At 37.2% G+C, this 17,382-nt stretch overlaps 3 protein-coding genes across 3 annotated transcripts; 2 read left to right on the top strand and 1 right to left on the bottom strand.

The window, feature by feature from the left end:
- Window positions 1–4,715: 4,715 nt before the first annotated feature.
- GCK72_017273 (uncharacterized protein) lies at window positions 4,716–9,526 on the top strand (the record flags this gene model as incomplete). The annotated part of the gene is made up of 8 exons (XM_053731989.1): window positions 4,716–4,772; window positions 4,879–4,992; window positions 5,179–5,660; window positions 7,120–8,038; window positions 8,737–8,914; window positions 8,964–9,040; window positions 9,087–9,299; window positions 9,347–9,526. The coding sequence occupies 8 exons, from the start codon at window positions 4,716–4,718 to the stop codon at window positions 9,524–9,526; spliced, it is 2,220 nt and encodes a 739-aa protein (XP_053580902.1).
- Window positions 9,527–10,783: 1,257 nt separating this feature from the next.
- GCK72_017272 (uncharacterized protein) lies at window positions 10,784–12,486 on the bottom strand (the record flags this gene model as incomplete). Its single annotated transcript, XM_053731988.1, has 4 exons — window positions 10,784–10,963; window positions 11,345–11,534; window positions 11,581–11,747; window positions 12,259–12,486. The coding sequence occupies 4 exons, from the start codon at window positions 12,484–12,486 to the stop codon at window positions 10,784–10,786; spliced, it is 765 nt and encodes a 254-aa protein (XP_053580901.1).
- Window positions 12,487–13,372: 886 nt separating this feature from the next.
- GCK72_017271 (uncharacterized protein) lies at window positions 13,373–16,139 on the top strand (the record flags this gene model as incomplete). The annotated part of the gene is made up of 4 exons (XM_053731987.1): window positions 13,373–13,603; window positions 14,921–15,087; window positions 15,134–15,347; window positions 15,963–16,139. 4 exons carry the CDS (start codon window positions 13,373–13,375, stop codon window positions 16,137–16,139), a joined length of 789 nt encoding a protein of 262 aa, XP_053580900.1.
- Window positions 16,140–17,382: the final 1,243 nt, after the last annotated feature.

Here is a 17,382-nt window from a genome sequence, read left to right as displayed (position 1 = left end):
GCTGCTACAGTAAGCTTTCGTTAATGGCGCATTCCTCAAAAACTAGAAAAGCTATCACAGAGCAGTTTACAAAAATCAAGTTGTAGGTTTCGTTGAGCTTATATAATTATCAGTTACATGCTCGAATCTGCTCATTTTCTAATAAAGTGTAGCAATGTTTACTTCATACTACAGAAGACACAAAAATCATTGCCGTCTCATTTCAAAAACCCAAAGAGCCCAATGTGAGGCACCGTAGATATGAATACTCCTTTCATACATTCTCCAAACAGCACACGGAACTTTCAGAAATATCTCGGGATGGGTTGGAAGTAATGGAAAAAGAGATTCGTGTGCTGCAAAATAGCCTTTTTTATGAGTTGGAGGAGAAACGAGAAACAGTTTGAAAAAAAACTCAGTGGAGATTTGTACATTTGTGAGTTTTTCTAGGTCTTACTGATTAACAAGAAAGGTTCGATAGCGACAAAATATATCAATTTTCAAAAAAAAAATTGGCTTCAACGTGTCATTCGAGTCAGCATATTCTAGTCAAAAGAAAGCTGAAGCGTGCAAGCAGTACAGTTTTTCGAGATATTGTTTGAATTTCGCACTATCAAATTAAAAATGGAAAATTTGATGAAATAATATTTTCTTGGAATCTTCTCTTTTACAGATTCACAATTACTCTTCAAATCCTGCTGTTCGTCTTCAAATTCGCATACCCAAGTTCATTTTTCAACGAAAAACTCAGCAAAGCCAACAGGAACACTTAACCAAAACAAGCGGCCGACATCTCGCGGGTTCCGCCGTCCACTATGTTTTGCATGCAGCGTGACTCCGCCCTCTTTTCTATTCTTCTCAATATCTCACAGAGGCAATTTTAAAAGTTTTTTGTTGGGTTTTCGGTTTTGTTTCAGCACAGATTACTCAAACACCAAAGCTAGACAATGAAGGAAACTAAACGAAGATATCAGCAAAAATTAAGAAAAATTGTATAGTTTACAGAAAAAGACCCCTGCTTTCTCAGTTTTATTATTTTGCTGTCTTTTTATTATCATTGGAATCTCAATCTTGATATGAGGATATTTAAAAGTTTCACTTCTTTGCTGAGAATCCATTCGTTTCGGAGATAGAAGCAGAGAAAATCGCAGAAAAATTCGCCCCCGTAAATCGACACAAGTACAGTTATCGTGGTGGGAACCGCGAGATAAGTTTGGTGCATGCGTCTTTCGTCTATTAATTTTCGAAGTTTCTGGAATCGTTTTGTTCTCACCACGTCGCCAAGCGTTGTTTTCACAGATTTTTGTAAAATTTTTGAAGAAATAAAGACAATAAATCATATTGATTAAAAAATATTGATATTTTTCCGTTTCAGTTTATATTTTTAGTGGTTTGTAAGGGCGCGTACGATTTTTAATGATTTCTACAGATTTCTCGCATTTCTCCTCACAAATTCAGCTAAATAATGCAACATTTTTGTTATTTGAATTATAAGTTCCTTTTTTCCACGCTTCCAGATGATTCCCGCATAGGTTTTCAAGTTTTTTCAGGTAATTTACATTAAAATTTACATAATCATTCGTAATTTCACAATTTTCGACTTCTCTCTTCTCTGTCATCACAGATTTTTTAGTATTGCATCCTTTCTTCTTGGTTTTCTAGTCATCTTTTGATCCACGTGTCCCGTCGTATCATGTCAATTTAATGCTGGTTTTAAAACGACGGTGCAACGATGCTCCGCACTCCCGCAACGCGCAGAGTTTAGTGTGGGTTTTTGTCTCAGTTTTGTATTATCGGAATGAAAAAGTTCCGAAATTGTTCTCATTCGAGTCACTGATCTACGGCAACGCCTACTCATCATCAACATTTCTCCTCCAAGATCAGGGCATGATTTCAGTTCGGTTTACATTGACTTCGCAGGTAATTTTTCTTGAATACCATTTTTTTTCATAATATTTCATCAATTTTCTCTGAAATTTGATTCTTTTTCTATCAAATTTGATTTTTTTCCATCGAAGTTCTATAGTGGAAATCAAATTTCATGGAAAATAGATTAAATTTGATGAAAAATGGTATTTTCGTTTTACCCGGGAAGTCTATGTAAATTATACTGAAACCATGCCCTAATCTTACTGAAGAAATGCTGAGTGGGTGTTCCCTTAGTTCAGTGGCGCGACTTTTGCGCGTCGTTAAAAATGTCCGAATTTTTTTATTCCGATAAAATGATCTTATTATGCGCCACTGTCATCTAGTTGTTTACACATTCGGATCAATAATGCTGCTCTATTCTGCTAGATTTCCTAACTTTTTACTGTTCATCCGCAATTTCCCGCTTAGATTTTACCGTTTCCTCTAACTTTTATGTGTTGTTCAGATTCCTGTTGACGTCTTTGCTGTAGAAACTAGTTATTTGCTTCAACATTGAAAAATCGAAACTGATAGTCGATCCGAGGATTGTGATAAAAATACAAAATTTTACAAGTGGTCGAACAAGAAACAAAAATACACAAAGAAATTTAATCTATTAACCGAGCATTTTTATTACAACCGCGCTCCACCGCAAACGAGAGAGTATCGGCGAGAGACGCAGAGTTTTTTGTCGCGCCGACACAGATTTTCACAGTTTTTGATCAATTTTCGCTATTTTTCAACATTTTTTCGGTAAATTATTAGGAAAAATAGCGAAAATAGGTCAAAAACGGTGAAAATCTGTGCAGCCGCGAGAAAAAACTCTGCGTCTCTCGCCGATACTCTCTCGTTTGCGGTGGAGCGCGGTTGTAAGAGGGGTGGACTGCTAATATTATGAATTCAATTTTTTCTACGAAAGAAAAGCTCGCCCCGCCCAATCGCGGCGGCCACGCCTATTCCCATTTCAGCAATGCATACAGTTTTTGAATACTGCCACAAGAGATAGGAGTGGCTACCGCAAGGTGGCGGGGCGAGAGGTCCTTGCACAGAAGAAACTGAAATTATTTGTATTTCTTTAATTTTATATACGAAATCGAAATACGTGAAAAACAAGTTCGAATGAGTTCTATATTTACGTGACCATTATCCTTATAGTCTTGACCGTCCTTCATGCACTACGTTTCCATTTTTCTCGAAGTTTTCCCATTTTTCATCTTGCACGGTCTCCCAGACTCCGAGAAAGAACTGCAAGGAAATTTTTGATCTATCCTCATGAAACGAAAAATTTGAGAAATTATCAGGTTTAAAAAGTTATTACTTTAATTTTTAGCGTAAAGCTCAAGGTGAGAAGTAAGAAACGTTCAGTTTTAGAATTATTCTGACCTTGAGCTCTAAGCTAAAAAATTAAAGAAATACTATTCTAGACCTGCTTATTTCTCAAATTTTTCGTTTCATGAGGGTAGATCAAAAATTTCTTCGCAGTTCTTTCTCGGAGTCTGGGAGACCGTGTCTTGTGATCTTATCCGACGCTTGATATTCCGCTCTCTTCTTTTACATCTTCTTTTCTTTCCCAATCCTTATTAGCCGAGCAAATTCGTTACAACTGCGCCCCGCCGCAAACGAGAGAGTATCGGTGAGAGACGCAGATTTTTTTCTCGCGCGAACAATTATTTTCATAGTTTTTGACCTATTTTCACTATTTTTCGAAAGTTTTCATGTAATTTGTTCTTGAAAACAGTGAAAATAGGTCAAAAACGGTGAAAATATCTGTTCGCGCGAGAAAAAATTCTGCGTCTCTCGCCGATACTCTCTCGTTTGCGGTGGGGCGCAGTTGTAAGAAGAGGTGGGCCGCTAATACACTCTTTTTCTTATTTTCCTCGAGCGTTTTTTAATCCTTTTACCCTTCTTTTTGAAATTTGGAAAATCTTCGTATACCTTTTCCTACTATGAATCTCAAAGCAGATTTTGATTTTGGCGCGTAAATCTAGAGAATAAGACATTTCTGGCGTTTCTAACCGTCGAGTTCTTCATTCTCATTAAAAGTTGAACAAGAATTGTGAGTAAATTCGTCTGTTGGTGTTTTTCAGTGGGAAAACGTCAACTTTTGAGGGCTTGCCATGGTCCCAGGATTGATAATTATTTGTAAACCTTTTGTGTGAGTGTTGTCCGAACCCAGATCTTGATTTTCGTAATTGATAACTTTTTTGTCGGGAATCTTCTCGAAAAGTTATGTTTTATGAAAGTGTCTTCCTCAAAATGTCCGATTCCAGTTGAAAAATGACATGTTTTCATTCAGCGGTAATTTTTTGAGAAGGATCCCAACAATAAGATGCTACCTATAAGAATAAAGATGTGGAATCTCTCAAAGTTGACCAATTTTCACGGAAAAAAAAACCAAACGTCAAATCATGCTATACCTTTCGAACACTAAATTATGATTCCTCTGACTTCCCTGTAGGTTCCTCACCAGTAAGCAGCTCAATCGATTTCAAATCACTGTGCTCAAATGCACCCAAACCATAACATGTTGTTTTATCTCTAATTGTTTCGATCGGCCATAGATTCCATAAGACATCCATATTTGATCACTAAAATTGCTGAATGTACTGTCGTGCTTTATCTCTGAAAAGTTCTAAAAAGTTCATCATCTGTTTGAAAACTGCTGCCCTTCGTGTTATAGTCTCATAACTGAAAATTGATCCTTTTCACTCTGCCTCTTTATCTCATGTTATTATTCATAATTTCATGCATATCCCGTTCAAGTCACATAATCATTCTAAATTGATTCCAGACCCAAAATCTGAATTCCTGAAGTATCGCCCGTTGATATGGACGGAGACGCCACTCTTGGCAGAGGCCAAGTATTCTCAGGCCAAAATTATAAAGTAAGTGACCGAAAAATGAGAAAAATCACCCGAAAATCGTTTAAAAATGCGATTTTTGGGTGAAAAAACTCGAAAAATTATCCAAATTAACCCAATTTTCTTCTAGAAAGGAGCCCGAATCTGGCACCGACACCCTCATCTCGTATGGATCGGTGGTGTTCTCGAAGAGGATATCAGTTTTCAGACGAGACAAGTCAGATTGAAGTTGGAGGATGATACGGTAATAACTTCAAAATTTTCATCAAAACATCACTTTTTTTGGCTGTTTAGCGGACGAAATTTAAGAAAATTGGAGTTGATTTATATCGCTTCTTGAAAATTCTGCTGAATATCAGTTAAAAATTATGTTTTGGAAGAGTGATGGGAAAATTTGTATCAATTTTTCTAACTTCCTCCATTATTCCAGACAGTGGAGTACGACATCACCTCCCTGGAGCAACTTCCATTCCTCCGAAACCCCGCTTTCCTCGTCGGAAAAGATGATCTCACGTTGCTCTCGTATCTTCACGAACCGGCGGTTCTCCACAATCTTCAAGTCCGTTTCGTGAATAGTCAATCGATATACACTTACTGTGGAATAGTGCTAGTCGCAATCAATCCATACGCAGATTGTTCTCATATCTACCGAGAGGAGATTATTCAAGTATATCAAGGCGCCGGGGGAGAGGAGGCTCATTTCGATATGGGTGCATTTGGAAAGAGTCAATCGATTATTGTGAGTGGAGAATCTGGAGCTGGAAAGACGGTTTCAGCCAAGTTTGTGATGAGATACCTGGCTTCGGTGGCGGCGAGTCGATCGAGAAGTGATCAGGGACGGACGACAATCGAAGCGAGAGTTTTGGCTAGTAATCCAATTATGGAATCTATTGGAAATGTCAAGACTATCAGGTAAATTTGAGAGAAATGATGAAAGGGGTTTCTTTCTAATTTCGGTTGAAAAATTGAACATTTCTCACAATGGAATTGAGTTTCTGTATAAGTTGAGAATCCTCTATAAATTTGCACCCTGTTTGTTTTGAGTCTGCTCTTTTGAATGGTGTTAGACAAAAAGTGCAAAACACCCGAAAAATTGGATTTTTTTAATCCGAAAGTTTGCTCACTTTTCATCACCGAAAAACAAAAGTGCCAATTCGGGAGGATTATCGGCTTCATAAAGGCAACTAGCTGCCCTTTCGGCAGCGGTTAGATGGCCAAGTGGCAGTGAGGGGGGCTGGTAGGAGGTAGGTCTGGGGATCGTCCCCTACCCATTTCTCTTTTTTTTTTTCTTTTTTGAAACCGGCTATGGAATGTTTATTACTGTTTTTTCGAACTTTTCTATGAAGTTTTCTTCCGTTTCTATCTGTTTTCTACATTATCTGAACATTTGGAAAGACTTGAGTGGATAGAGCATCAGGAGATGGATGAGACCATGAGAACATAAAATTTTCTTTCCAAATGTTCAGATAAAGTAGAAAACAGTTTGAAACGGAAGAAAACTTCATAGAATAGATCAAAAAAGCTATAATTAACATTTATAGCCGATTTTCAAAAAGCAAAAAAAAAAGAAAGAGGGGAAGGAATCGATCCCCAGACCTTCCTCTTATCAGTCCCCCACTCTGCCACGTTGCCATCCGACCTCAGCCGAGATTGTAGCTAGTTGCCTTTACGAAGCCGACAGTCCTCCCGAATTGGCACTCTGGTTTTCTGTGATAAAAAGTGTGCAAACTTTCGCAGCAAAAATCCACATTTTCGAGAGTTTTGCACTTTTTGACTATCACCATTCAAAAAAGAAAACTCGAAACTAATATGGTGCAAATTTATATAGAATTCTCAACGCATACAGAATCTCATTTCCCTTGTGAAATCACATTTCCAGTGGAAAAGGAGGTTTCGAGCTAAAAGTGGCATTTTCAGTCGAAAAATCTTCTAAAAACCACTTTTTGAGCCGAAATCCCGGAAGATCCCGAGTCAAGATGGAGTTACGGGTTGAGACCTATATGGTTGGAAAGGGAAAATCATTTTTAGACGGAATTTCTATTGAAAAACCAGAAAATTATATCACAAGTAGTGTTCAGAAATCTGAATAATCTAAATTTTTCAACGTTTTTGATCAGGAAATTTCATTTTATCACTGTTTTAGTCATTTTCGTGCATAAAATTTGATATTTTGAGTTTCAAGAAACTTTTATAGCTTAAATAACCGATGTTTCTGTAAATGAACGAGGAAAATCTAAATTTTTCTAGCATTTTTGATATTTTATCAATTTTTGAAATCTAAAATTATAGTTTTTCGGTATTTTCTCACCAAAAATCACATTTTTCTCAATTTTCCTTCACAAACCATCTATAAACTCCCAATTTTTTCCAGAAACGACAACTCCTCACGGTTCGGAACATTCATCCAAATCAATTTCTGCGAACGTGGCCGTCGAATCATCGGAGCCGAAATGAAGACGTACCTTCTGGAGAAGAGTCGTCTAGTGTTCCAAGCAGGCGGCGAGCGAAATTATCACGTTTTCTATCAGATGTGCGCCGCCCGAAATCATCCGGTACTCAAAGATCTTCATCTGGGACCCTGTGAAGCTTACGGATACTTGACTCAAGGAGGAGACAGTCGGATTCCTGGAGTTGACGATCGTGCGGATTTCGAGGAACTTCTCAAAGCTCTCCAGATGCTCGGATTCGACGGAAAACAGATCTCCGAGGTGTTCCGTCTTCTAGCAGGTCTTCTACTTCTCGGCAATGTTCACTTCGAGAATGGAGAGTCGTCGTCGGCAGTGTCCCCTGAATCCGCTCAGGAAATCTCGAGATTGTGTAGAGAGATGTGGGAGATTAGCGAAGGAGATTTGAGAGTTTGGCTGACGAGACGAGAGATTCGAGCGGTTAATGAAGTCGTGACGAAGCCGTTGACGAAGAATGAAGCTGTGAGATCCAGGGATGCTCTCACGAAGATGTTATACGCGCATCTATTTGGATGGCTCGTTGAGAAGATAAATGAGGCGTTGAATGACAAGGAAAAGGCGCCATCGCCAAGTAAAAAGCGCTCCGATCGCTTTATCGGCGTCCTAGATATCTATGGATTCGAGACGTTTGATATCAACTCATTCGAACAATTCTCCATTAATTACGCCAACGAGAAACTTCAACAACAATTCAATCAACACGTAGAGAAGAATCGGGATTCTATTGGAGAGAAACTTCTGGATGTAATGGTGGCGGCAAATATCCAGACGATGAGAACTGTTATTGGACCGGCTGCCGTGTCTTCAGGAGCCAAGTCTATCCCAGTGAGTCCCTGCAGCTTCTTTCGCGCTGACCAACCGGTAGCATCGTGCAAATTCCTCATACGGGTAGTGAATAAAATTTCATCAATTTTGAGTTATTCATGTCGCTGACGTCGTAGATGTTTTCAGCAAAAATGTTTGACGGGTATTTCAAATTTCAAATTTTGGCGGGAGTTTCAAAATTCAAATTTTGGAGGGAGATTCAAATTTTCGTTTTGGCGGGAGTTTCAAATTTCAAATTTTGGCGGGAGTTTGAAATTTCAAATTTTGGCGGGAGTTTCAAAATTCAAATTTTGGAGGGAGATTCAAATTTTCGTTTTGGCGGGAGTTTCAAATTTCAAATTTTGGCGGGAGTTTGAAATTTCAAATTTCGGCGGGAGTTTCAAGAATCAAATTTTGGCGGGAGATTCAAATTTTCGTTTTGGCGGGAGTTTGAAATTTCAAATTTTGGCGGGAGTTTGAAATTTCAAATTTCGGCGGGAGTTTCAAGAATCAAATTTTGGCGGGAGATTCAAATTTTCGTTTTGGCGGGAGGTTCAAAATTCAAATTTTGGTGGGAGATTCAAAATTCAAATTTTGGCGGGAGTTTCAAAACTCAAATTTTGGTGGGAAATTCAAAATTTAATTTTGGATCCACATAAAGCCGCATTTCATTAATAATTTGAAACTGTCAGAAATCTATTCTCAAAAAAATGTTTCAGATAACGTTCTCCTCGTCCCAAAACCCTTCCACATCATTCATCATGATGATCATCATGACATTCTTCGTGAGTCCAGTGTGCGCATCCGATCCATACGTCTACATCAAGAATCTCGGCGAGTTAGAAAAACTCTGTCTGATGTTGCTCATATTCGGTGCTCTTGGTTGGTTAAGTTTAAGTAAGTTACTATCATATAAAGATCTCACCAGTAATTTCATTTTTTGTAGCTAACTACGTATTCTGCATCGAAGAAGAAATCATACCGAGAAATCGAGCTCGTGTCCGTGGAAACGAATCGATTGAGGTGTATTTAAAACCATGTTCCTCCTTCACAACCATGCTTATTTCAGATGTCGACGATTAGTGCATTATTGCTGGGAATGATAGTCATTTTCGGGGCAGTCTGTGCTACTGCTGGACGAGTAGAAATATTCTCAATTTCAATTATTCTGGTGCTTTTCTATCTATTCACTTTTTTGGTATCACTCGCAAATGATGAAGATCAGCACGGACTTCAACGAGATCATTCTGGGGTCCTAGGAATCCTGAACACTGTTTCAAAGGTGAGTTCATAAAAAACTGTATATTTCTAAATGAAACATGTTTTCAGAATACGAAGCCGTATCTTCTCTCTACTGTATTCTCAACCGCTTTACTTGCTTTCTGTTCCGAACACATCATCGAACCGTATCAGTCTATTTTCGGGGCAATGGGCCTCATTCTTCTCCTTTTTTCACAAATCTTCCTTCTACATACAGCGTACAAATCGTCGAGAAGGGCAATCGATTAATTCACAACTTCACAACTCAGCCGGCCCCGCCCCTAATTACCCAATTATATAATCACTTTGTTTTTTCATATTTCATATTCCTCTTTTTTCCCGATTTTTTTCCAGATTTCACACCAATTATTATACGAGTTTTCTATCCGCCCCAGTTGATTGATATTCTAGTTTTCGGTCATCGTGAACTATTCGAGGCCCATAAGACGAGATTCGACTTCTCGCCGACCACTCAACTCGTCATTAATTAGGTCATTAATTAGAGACTCTAATTAGGAGTTAATTACCTCGTCCCGCCCCTAACTACCCAATTATATAATCACTTTGTTTTTTCATATTTCATATTCCTCTTTTTTCCCGATTTTTTTCCCGATTTTTTTCCAGATTTCACACCAATTATTATACGAGTTTTCTATCCGCCCCAGTTGATTGATATTCTAGTTTTCGGTCATCGTGAACTATTCGAGGCCCATAAGACGAGATTCGACTTCTCGCCGACCACTCAACTCGTCATTAATTAGGTCATTAATTAGAGACTCTAATTAGGAGTTAATTACCTCGTCCCGCCCCTAACTACCCAATTATATAATCACTTTGTTTTTTCATATTTCATATTCCTCTTTTTTCCCGATTTTTTCCACATTTTTTTCCAGATTTCACACCAATTATTATACGAGTTTTCTATCCGCCCCAGTTGATTGATATTCTAGTTTTTTTCTCCCCACAGAGAAGATAATTACTTCTTACTAAAGGGGAGAATTAGGGTATTGAGGTGGATATGGATGTCTTAAGGAAATGCAGGTTACTTTTTTCATGGAACTAATAGGTCTCATGGTGATTCTATTGGAATAATCCAGAAAGTCAGAACTTTTCAAAAGATTTTATGAACGTTCGTGCTTTCAACTGTCATATTTGGTATAAATCTTTATTACTTGGCATATTGTTATGTGGTCACTTCTTGAAACTTCAACTGACAAATTGGTTTTCATTGATAATAGCTAAGTACAAGTTAAAAATTATTGGAAAAGCATCAATCACATAAGTACTTATATTACCTTATATTACTTACCAAAGTAATTATCATACTTATCTTTCTGTAGAAATACTTATCAAAGCCCGCCCAAAGGTACTAGAAAATGTCGCTTGTGAATTGAATTTCAGCTCCAATTTCCAGGCATATTTCACAGAACAACTGGTTATATATGATACAAAAAATACAAAAAAAAGATAAAAGTTGTAAGATTATCTCAGAAAGTTATAGAAAATCTACTGTCTATTTCCTATCCAGGTAATCACCGACATATGGAAAGTGCCCCAGACGGCTATGGCGACACTTCTTCCCGCAAGCTTTATGTCTTCGTTACTGCCGGTTGTAAGTGCTTTCATCACGGGTTGAGCAGCACAAAACCAACAAAAGAAAATGATCACAGATGCTAAGAACATTACCTGAAAATGAATTCTTAAATGTACACTCTGAAACCAGAAATTAAATGTTCTTGTTGAAAATTTCCAATCATGTGATATTGAATTCGATACCTTTTGTGAGAGGTTTATACGAAAAAAGCGAGAAAAATCAAAGAAAAGTGAGCTTCATTCGAACAGTTGGACTCCCTATTGTTCGTCCACGTTATAAACACGCGATTTGGCTGAGCGGCGACTCAATTGGCAACCTGCCAAGTCGTGTGCAAACGCGTTTCATTGCGGAATTTTATGACGCGCACTAAATTTCTAATTTGCTCCAGATCTGTTTTGTATCAGTTCTGATAAGAACAGTTTTAATTTGTTTCCAAGGACAACACCGTAATCCAATTTGTTTCAAAAACGTACCCAGCAGGATTCTTGATTGCGCAATAATTGAATCTTCTCATTCAAAGGCTCAACTTCTTGGGAATACAAATTCTCGAGTATCATCAGTTGCTCTTTGTCGGACTTGTTATGTGAATCGAAACAAAACCGAGTATTGCATCCATTCTCAATATCTTCTTCTAACATTTTCTTTTCAGAGTCACATTCAGATCTGAAATATATTATAGATTATCTTCCTAAAGCACCCCAAAACCTACTTGATTTGTCTGCGTTGACACCATAGTTGTTGAACAATGACTAGAAACAAAACAGACTCAATTCCAAAAATACAACACTGAATCCAGAAGTCCAGTCTTGCCATGTCCAGAATATCTTTCGATACGACAGCACATAATAACATCGTTATAAATGTTAGTTGCAGCTTCTGAAAGTAATTTTCGGGTAGAATGTATTTAGTTGTTATCGGCTTACTAAAGCCCCCAACTGTTTGATAATTTGAAAAAATGATGCCAGTTATGCTGGAATGCAGTTTATCAGGCTACATTTCAGAAAGGTAACTCATTTTTGCAGTCATCATGAAACACTTCAATATTTCAAGATACCCACATTTTAAGAGACAATGTCTAAGTTTGAGCATAAGCCCACAAGCCATGTTCCGACACACTGATACAATCCGATAGTACTAGAAACCGATACCTCGAGGTTCTAACTCTAGAGGTATCAGTAAAAAAACAGAATTCGAAGAAGAGCTACCAAAAATACCTACTGAAGTTTTCAAAATTTCCTCAATTTTTGAGATGATAACTTTATTTTCTCTTAAAAATGAGTTTTCGGCGCTAAGCACTTTTGTGTTTGTTCTCAAAATTTGAGCTCCTAAGCGTCATAGTGAAAAATTACTATTGTAACATTGTATTTCAATAACGGCAAAAACTTACAAATGTACAATTTTCAACTGGTTTATCACAAACTTCATATTGCTTCCATTTCCATTCAGCAGTAAGTTTCTTCTTCAGCATATTAATTTCTTTTTCCCCTACTTTTAAACCTTCTTGAATTTCACGAGATAGTTCACTGTGGAAGTAAGTAAACGTATAATAGATTCGTAAATCCTCTTCTTTTGGGGAGAGCTCTTTAGACTGGTGTAGTGAGATGGCAATAGTCATTCTATTGCTCTGAAAATCAAAAAATTTAGACAACAACGAGTGAAGAGAAGACGTGACACATACTCAAAGTTACATTTTTTCAACTGAAACAGGAAAAAAAGACAAAACTGTCATGAAACACACCGTTAGCAAAGAAAAGGTGAGGTGGAAAGGAGAAAGGGGATAGTACAATAAAAAGGTCCGTAGCCGCCTCTTCTCGGTGGCCACTGCGGGTGAAGGTCACTCATCACGGCACGATATTGATCTGAATAGCCTACACTCGGGTTTTCCCTCTTTTTCTCAACAGACGTACTCTGGAGATATGAAGAATGAAGGCAGTCAGGTAGATACCGTAAATATTGTATTATAACGGCATGCCGACAAACTCCGAGAGAAATTTTGTGGTTTCAGAAACTCATTAAAGGTAAACGGAATACACTTTTTGGGTCGTTCTATTCACTGATCAAGAAGTTTCTAATCACGCTGCGTAAAAACTGCTGCCACAAAATTTCTCTTGGAATTGGTAGAATAATATAACGGCATGCCGTTATAAAACAGTATTTACGGTATTTACCTGCCTGCCTTCATTCTTCATATCTCCAGAGTACGTCTGTAGAGAAAAAGAGGGAAAAACCGAGTGTAGGCTATTCAGATTAATATCGTGCCGTGATGAGTGACCTTCACCCGCAGTGGCCACCGAGAGGAGATGGCTACGGACCTTTTTATTGTATTATCCTCTCTCTCCTTTTGTTTGCTAACGACGTGTTTCATGACAGCATTTTGGGGCATGTTTGCTATTTTCAGTTGAAAAAAATGAAACTTTGAGAATGTGTCACGTTTTGACAATATATTATTGTCTTCTCTTCACTCGTTGTTGTCTAAATTTTTCGATTTTCAGTACAATACAATGACTATTGCCATCTCACTACACCAGTCTAAGGAGCTCTCTCCAAAAGAAGAGGATTCACGATTCTATTATTATTCGTTTTCTAACTTCCACATTGAACTATCGCATAAAATTCAAAAAGGTTCAAAAGTAACGGAAAAAGAATTGGATATGCTGAAGAAGAAACTCACTGTTGAATGGAAAAAGAAGCAATATGACGTTTGTGAAAAACCAGTGGAACTTTGTTCATATGTAAGTTTTTGCCGTTATTGAAATACAATTCTACCATGTTACAATAGTAGTTTTTACTATGACACCTAAGAGCTCGAATTTTGAGTACAAATACAAAAGTGCTTTGCCGAAAACTCATTTTTAAGAGAAAATAACGTTCAAAAATTGAGGGAAATTTGAAAACTTCAGTAGATATTTTCGGTAGCTTTCCTTCAAATTCTGTTTTTTACTGATATCTCCAGAGTTAGAACCTTGGGCTATCGAATTGGATCAGTGTGTCAGACGTGTAACATAGCCTGTGGGCTTATAGTACTGGCCATGAAGAATGCGACACATATGGCTTTTAGTTGAAAGATCAACTTTGTGAGTGTGAAACGGCCATTCACAACATCGATTGTTAATGGAGTATAGATAACAATCAAAGCTTTATTTTTGTAGTTGAAAACTTTTTTGTACGGGCACATCCTAAGAAGTTACAGACCATCTATGTATACAACTCAAAAAATTGCAAAATTGCGAGCAATTTCTTTGACAATTGATAACTTCTTAGGGTATACTCGTACAAAAAAGTGGTCAACTACAAAAATGAAGCTCTACTTGTGATTTATACATTCCATTTACAATCAATATGGTGAAGCTATCAGGAACTCACAAAGTTGACAATTTTCAACTAAAAACTGCAAATGTCGCATTCTTTATGACCAGTACTGTATGCTCAAACAACTTTTTTTTTTTTTTTTTTTTTTTTGGATTTAATCAGCATTTATTAATTTGTTCAAAAATACAAAATCAAAACCAAAAATATGTATGTGAGAAGAGTTGGTGAACGAAGAAAGGGTTAGAAGGAAACAAGTTATATATGAGTGGAGAGAACGGTTGGCAGGAGGTGTTTCGACGTTTCATAATAACGAGAAGTCTTCGGCCAGGGACTTGAATGAGTCAACTCCATGTGGCTAGCATCAGAAAGTCGAAGTGCTGGCAGTCAGATCAATAGCTGGCGGTTAGAAGTTCCGTAGAGAGACGGTTTTTATTTCCATCGAACAAGTTTTGAAGATCTCCTTTACTTTCGAATAGCATCTTTTCTGGGATTTTAAAAACATGCATTTGATAGAATAGTGTATTTAAAACGAATAAATTGTCTTAGGCATTGCCTTTCCGAAATTTAGAAAAACTTAATAGAAAATAAACTTATGTGATAAGCCATGATAGCTAGTAATGTCTCTGTAACTGATAAACTGCATTCCAGCATAACAGGCATCATCTTTTTCAAATTATCAAACAGTTAAGGGACATTAATAAGCCGATAACAACTAAATATCACCCGAAAATTACTTTCAGAAACTGTGTATCTCATTTATAACAATGTTAACATGTGCTCTCATATCGAAAGATATTCTGGACATGGCAAGATTGAACTTCTGGATTCAGTGTTGTATTTTCGGAATCGAGTCTGTTTTGTTTCTAGTCATTGTTCAACAACTATGGTGTCAACGCAGACAAATCAAGTAGGTTTTGGGGTGTTTTAGGAAGATAATCTATAATATATTTCAGATCTGAATGTGAATCTGAAAAGAAAATTTTGGAAGAAGATATTGAGAATGGATGCAACACTCGGTTTCGTTTTGATTCACATAAAAAGACCGACAAAGAGCAACTGATGATACTCAAGAATTTGTATTCCCAAGAAGTTGAGCCTTTGAATGAGAAGATTCGATTATTGCGCAAGCAGAGTGCGCGTCATAAAAGTGCGCGTCATAAATATAGCGTGCGCGTCATAAATATAGCGAACCTTCAAATGTTGCGTTTCTGGGATTCCCGCAATGCCATCCGAGCAGGCGTTTTAGAAAACTTAAAATTGGGAGCTTTTTGGAAAATCTCGAATGTAGTCCCCTGATCTGCCGCAGGTTTTCTGAAAATCAGCCGCCTTAAAAGTACAGCGCATTAGAACAACTGGATCTAGACTACATTTTAGATGGAAACATCAGAAATACGTCAGCGACAACTAAATATAATTAATTCCCTCTAATTATTCGGTTTTCAGTGCTCCCTGTCACAATTTTTTTTTAAACGCGCTGTACTTTTACGCGGCTGATTTTCAGAAAACCTGTTACAGATCAGGGGACTAGATTCTAAATTTTCCAAAAAGCTCCTAATTTTAGGTTTTCTGAGACACCGGATCAAATGACATCAACCATTTGCTCATGCGGGAATTTCAGAAACGCAAAAAACGAGGGGCGCTACATATACATACTTATGACACGCAAAGTAGTCCAAGTTCTAGTTCTAATTAGGATGGTTCAAATCAGAAGCCACAAAAAGTCTTTGTGGTTTTCATTAGCATTTCTGGTTTCAGAGTGTACATTTAAGAATTCATTTTCAGGTAATGTTCTTAGCATCTGTGATCATTTTCTTTTGTTGGTTTTGTGCTGCTAAACTCGTGATAAAAGCAATGACAACCGGCAGTAACGAAGACATTGAGCTTGCGAAAAGGAGTGTCGCCCAAGCCATTATTGGCACTGTCCATATGTCGTTCATTGCCTGGATATCAAGACAGTAGATTTACTATAATTTTCAGAGATAATCTTACAACTTTTTTTGTATTTTTTGTACTGTATATAACCAACTGTTCTATGCAGCATGCATAGTTGCCAGAGCCTGGAAATTGGCGCTGAAATTCTTTGATAAATATTTCTACGAAAAGATATAATAAGAGCGTTGGTAAGTAAGATAAAGTAATATATGTATTTATGTGATTGATGTTTTTCTTAACAATTTTTAACATGTACTAATCTAATAAAAACCAATTTGTCCGTTGGAGTTTCAAGAAGTGACCACATAACAATATGCCAAGTAATAAAGATCTGCATACCATATAAGACAGTTGAAATTACGAAAGTTCAGAAAACCTTACTAGAGAAGGTCATGGACGCAGTTTGAAGTTATTGGACATGACCATTAGAAAGCTGAAAAGAAGCTGATTCCAAATATATATTCAGTTTTTGCCTTCGAGGTTTGGTAGTCGAGAAAAACTAGGTCAAAGTTTAAAAACAAAATATTTTGCAATTTTTTTTTGCAACTTTCAAATCTCTTTAACTTTCTGAAAACACAACCAAATGTTGAGATTTTTCGACATCCAGACATTCGGACACACCGACAGACAGATAAACACACAGTTTGAGTTTTTGGTGCAGCTTTAGGCTCAAAAGTATAACTTTTCAACGGAATTTATTGTATTTCAAAAACTTTTGCGCCTTTTTCATTAAATCCTTATAACTCTCAAATCAAATTTCCACTTTTAAATATAGTTTTGATGGTCTTGACTTGACTTTTTATATGAACTACGTTTTAAGGTTATTGGTGCCTTAGGCCTCAAGCCTTAAGCCTAAAAAGGTAATAATTCTCAATTTAAAAAAAAAACGTTGACCTCGTTTTTCTCGAATACCAGACATCGAGGGCAAAAACAGAATATATATTTGGAATCAGCGTTTTCTCAGCTTTCTAATGATATAGGTCACATCTCATAACTGACTCCATGACCTTCCTAAAGTTCTGAATTTTTAAACATTTCTGGATCATTCCATGAAAAAAGGAACCTGGTAGCTTTCCTCAATATCCTAATTCTCCCGTCTGTAGTAAGAAGTAATTATCTTCTCTGTGGGGAGAGAGAGTGAAAAAACGAAAGTCATCTCAGTCAGGTAATTGTCGAATAATATGTGTGTCATTCCACCTCCCCACGAACATATTTCATAAGCAAACTGACATTCTCTAGAGAGAGAGAGAGACGCAGAGATGACTTAAAA

Source organism: Caenorhabditis remanei, chromosome V, assembly GCF_010183535.1.
Source record: "Caenorhabditis remanei strain PX506 chromosome V, whole genome shotgun sequence".
Classification (NCBI taxonomy): Eukaryota; Metazoa; Nematoda; class Chromadorea; order Rhabditida; family Rhabditidae; genus Caenorhabditis; species Caenorhabditis remanei.
The sequence above is the reverse complement of the archived record's forward strand: the minus strand, read 5'-3'. Positions and strand labels throughout refer to the sequence as shown.